At 40.8% G+C, this 4,950-nt stretch overlaps 1 protein-coding gene across 1 annotated transcript; it reads left to right on the forward strand.

The window, feature by feature from the left end:
* The first annotated feature begins 1,649 nt into the window (after positions 1–1,649).
* LOC148138824 (uncharacterized) lies at positions 1,650–3,701 on the forward strand. Its single transcript, XM_087981437.1, has 2 exons — positions 1,650–1,698; positions 2,800–3,701. Exon 2 carries the CDS (start codon positions 2,871–2,873, stop codon positions 3,699–3,701), a length of 831 nt encoding a protein of 276 aa, XP_087837563.1. The 5' UTR covers positions 1,650–1,698; positions 2,800–2,870.
* Positions 3,702–4,950: the final 1,249 nt, after the last annotated feature.

Genomic DNA, 4,950 nt, shown 5'->3' on the forward strand with positions numbered 1-4,950 from the left:
TGTTGTTATTTTCTTATGTTCTGAACTATTTCCTCTCCGTTCAAGCCAATAACAATCCAGCAGCCCAGTCTATATTTGCGAAGTTAAAATTCCCTAAAATAGCAAAGAACACAATTTACAGATAACTGAGAAGTATTTAAAGAAAATTTGCAGAACTGCTGAATATTCTTCAGTGAATAACCACGATAGTAAACAGATAAAACTCACAAAAAACATGTAATCAATCAAGTAACGCCTCACGTTGGTATCGAAGTTGTTAATAGCAATGAAACCAAATATTTGGAAATCACCAGTGCCTAAAGACACCCGTGCGGCCCTCATGGTCTGTGACTAAGAGATATCATGCAATCCCTTCACTGTGGAAACAGGACATTTTGGGCGAAATGTCGTCACCGACTCTCTGAAGAGTAATCCATCCAGACACATTCTCCTCTATTGCTACTCTGCATTTACCCTGACTAATGCACATAACCTACACACCCCTTGAACAATATGGACAATTTTGCAATGCAATTCACCTAAACCGCCTACATTTGGCTTCTGGGAGGAACAACCAGAGGGAATCCACGCAGACACGTGGAGAATGTGCCATCTCCACACCGTCAGTTGGCCGAGGCTGGAATCTAAGCCAGGTCACTGGCGCTATGAGGCAACAGTTTGGGAAGAAGGTGGGACAGCCAATATTCTGACTTTATTCATCACAAGAGAGTTTGAGCACCGGATCAAAGAAGTCTTCATGTTTCATTGGCAGAGAACACTGGTGAGACTGTGCCTTGAGTATTATGCACAGTTATGGTAACCTTGGCAGGAAAGTATATACTTCCACCGAGGTTAACAGGACTGTTTCCTACGGTTATCTGGAATATCAGAGAATATTCGTCATGTGTGGGATGCGGTGATTTGCACAGGCTGAAACATCCGATATATCCATATTCATTTAAGTACTGATCACAACTTCTTTTCATCATGTCTGGCTGTGCCGACTTAGGGCGTACCTTTCAGCTTGTGGACTACCGTGTCGATTCAAGACCTATTCTGTCTATTTCTTGCACAGAACTAAACACATGCGTTGCTTCAGCCTCTGGTTCCAGTCTCCTCTTACAGCCAGAATGTCCCCTAATTGTACATTCTGTTCTCAGTATACTGGTAAGTGAATCCCTTCATTCTGGGAGAGGGAATTATGGAGTGAAATGAGTTAAATGAATCGTTTCATGTAATCGGTCTCATGAATGTCAGCCTCCACGGACCGTAATTGTGCAACCGGAGTGTGCCCCTCTGGAATAATAAGGCCATCCTTCAATATGTTTGCGACACTGTCAGTGAGAGCAGCACACCCAACACGAACAGAGATGAGCAACACAAGTACCCAGATCGCTATTTGAACAATATATCACAACGATGACAAAGTGAATTGAAATCTAACACAGTCAACTGCATAGACCCAGCAATGGACTGCGATCCAAGGACACTGAGTTGGAATAATACAACAACAGCTTGGAATGGGGGAACAACGACATGGAAAGACATGGAAAGTGAGAAACATAGACTGGAACGGCACAACAAGAGCGAGGGTTTTCTTTGGGATGAGTCACTCGTCTGTACAATTTGACCGATTGAGTCTAATACATCGCATTGAAAGAGCCCTTCAATCCATTCAACTGGTTTATTATCCCATTCTCACTATTGTTGGTCTCCTTGGTAAGTCTTTCCAATTTGTATCCACCCTGGCATTACTGTGCTAACATTGCTGCATCCAATGATTCCACGGTTTATTATTGCCAAACTCTGAGCAAATATATTACCGTGCTTGACGTTCAATTGTTGCCTCTGGTCAGCCTGACGAATCTCTGATTCCTGCTGTCAGTAATTTAAATGTCGCTATCTCATTTCTCTTATTGAGTAAATACTGACACATTATTGTAATCGCCATGCATTTAAATCAGTTGTCAAAGTGAATCTACACTCTTTTCTTCTGGTCACAGATACCCATGCTTTCCCCTTGGCGCCATTGCATTATCCAGGTCGTGGTCATTGATTTGAACGGTATTATCGAAGTCGTGTTTTGGAGATGCAACAGTGCATATTGTTGATAGTGTGATTGATTTTTAAAGTTGTCAGCTGGGTTTTTGTTGAGTGCACTACATTGGCATGATGCTGTCAGGTCGTAGAATGATGTCAGAGCAGCACTGGTCCAAGCAGGTAGAGAGTATTTTATGAGTAAACAGAAGTGAGCAATTGCCCATTTCGAGCCTGCACGCAGTCGCTACCATCTCTGCATGAGGACAGTTCAGAAAAAGTGACAAGTTCCGTTTCCAACACTCCAATACTGAGTCGTTGATTGCTATACAGTCTTCAGAATGCAGGATGGATTATTCACAATTACACATGGGTACTCAGGAATTCTAAGGGAAAGGACAACACTGGCAACATCAAAGTACCCAAGAAAAATCATCATGATCAAAGTGCGGACATCATATCCGACTGACGTGACTTCGATTGACTTTAACAACATCACCCCTATTTCCTGTGGGATTTACCAATTTCAGCAACATGCATTATAACATACAGTCATAGAGTTATACATGACGAAAACCACTCGATTTACCTTATCCCACATTTTCATTTGTAATCAAATTATGTAAGGTCAAATACGAGCTGCAACAGAAAACCCTAATACTGTGATAAACATTTGGCAGAACAATATAACAGTATCCTATTTGTATGTCACATTAAGTAGCATGGAAATCTGATCTCTTTGATCCGAGCAGAACCAATAACTTCACTGTTTATGTTCCTCAGCTAACGTAATAACCATCATAATTCTCTCCCGGGAAAAGTGTGGTCTCTCCCAATGCGTCACTCACTACCTGATGGCTATGGCAATGTCGGATTTACTCGTCGTCATTACTGATCTAATCCTGCGACGCATTCCATTCCTCTATAAGGTAGAGCACCATTTCTTAGAAAACGTTCCTGTTTGTAACATCCATGCTGTCCTGCTCCATGCCGCCACTGACTGTTCTGTCTGGTTCACAGTTACTTTCACCTTTGATCGATTCGTGAATATTTGTTGCCCAAAAGTGAAAAATGAATACTGCCGTGTGAAAACACCGTCAGTGGTTCTGGGAACTGTGACTGGAATGAGTTGTTTGAAGAACATTTCTTGGTATTTTATGTTTACAGGTCAGTATAGTCAGAGGGATGGACCCTGGTTCTGCTGGCTGCCACGACGTATCAGGTATTCTTCATTGTGGGGCGCAATTGAGTTATTTCATTATCTACTCACCCTAGGAGTTGCTTTTATTCTCATTCTGCTTCTCAATGGTTTAACGGTCAGGCATATTATCGTGGCCAGCAGATCCCGAAGGAGGCTCCATCACCAAAGGAACAGAAAGATCACCAGAGACACAGAGATGAACAATCGAAGGAATTCAATAATTTTGTTGTTCCTTCTGTCAATTAATATTATTCTGTTATGGTTAGTATCAATGGTGTTTTCCATAAATAGACGTCTGTTTTTTCTGAGATATCTGTCCAAGAAGCTGCCAGTTTTTGTAATGGAACTGGGCTACATGCTCCAGCTGCTTAGTTGTTGTACAAACACTGCGATATATGTCTTGACACAAACTAAGTTCAGAGAACATTTCAAGAATATTGTCAATTATCCCTTTGCTGCAATATTGAAATGTATCAAATTTTGAAAACGATTAAAGAATTGCCCTATAAGAACTCACTCCTGCAACCACATTCGCTGGTGACTTCCATCCAGGCATATTTGAACTTACGATTTTGCCTCTTTATTTTGCTGCGGCTATTTCTGTTTCTGCACTCGTTTATCTGTACACTTGCTCAAGAGTGTGTATGCTCATGCATGTGTGCATTTGTGTGTATGAATCGAAGCATAAAAAAGACAAACATGGAACCTGGTTTGCCTCCATATTGTCTATTCAACAGTGATTGTGACATGATGAAATATCATCAGTTTTTTTTAATGTGGGACACTTTGATTTGAATCTTGTTCCTGCAATTTGCACAACACACACATAAACCCATGAAAGCAGGGTTCAGTCCTGTCGACGGGGGGAATTAAAAACGAAATGAAAACTCATGTCGGTAAAGAAGCAGTACTAGACGTTTAAGGAGGCTTTTAGGTCTCTGAAACGGCATACATTTCACCGAGAGATTCTCTAATGAAAAGGATGCATCATCCAGAACGCTTTTCCTTGAAGAGTGGTTGCTCGCACTAAGGGACATAGGTTTAAGTTGAGGGGTGTTAGATATAGGATCGATGTCAGACGTACTTGACTCAGAGAGGAGTAGGAGAGTGTAATGCACTGCCTGCAACAGTAGTCGACTCGCCAAATTTAAGGGCATTTAAATGGTCATAGGACTGGCATATGGATGAGAATCGAATTGTGCCGCCACATCGAGAGCGAAAGGCCTGCACTGTGCTGTAATGTTCTATGTTCTACCTTCTATGACTAAACATGAAATTTAAGGATTGTATCAAAGCGAACAACGTTGTGACCAATACGGTAAAATGTATTGGCATGAATAAGTTTTAAAAATCAGCAATGATCTTTTAAAAAATGGGAAAAAGGAGTGCAAAAGTAAATTATCCAGAAGTGTTTGCAAAGCACCTTCCACGAGGGTAGAGAAAAGGAAGAAAGTACACAGAAAGTATTCATTTATGATTGGTGAACGTGCGGAATTAGCAATGAGAATGGAGAAATTAACATGGGCATTGAACACACATTTTTAATTTATGTTTAATTCTGAAGACATTTAAAAGTAAGCAAAATTAAAGAACTTCACACACCGAGTCAAAAACAATCATCATCACAGTGAAGAATGTGTATGTACACTACTGTTGTAAAGAACAGGTAATGCATGTCTGTAGGGAGGAACAGGAGATTGGTATGAAAAAAGTATGTATTTTGAAAACTTGTT

The sequence above is a fragment of the Chiloscyllium plagiosum genome, unplaced genomic scaffold (assembly GCF_037043375.1).
Source record: "Chiloscyllium plagiosum isolate Xiang-an unplaced genomic scaffold, Cpla_swu_hap1 HiC_scaffold_39, whole genome shotgun sequence".
Taxonomy (NCBI): domain Eukaryota; kingdom Metazoa; phylum Chordata; class Chondrichthyes; order Orectolobiformes; family Hemiscylliidae; genus Chiloscyllium; species Chiloscyllium plagiosum.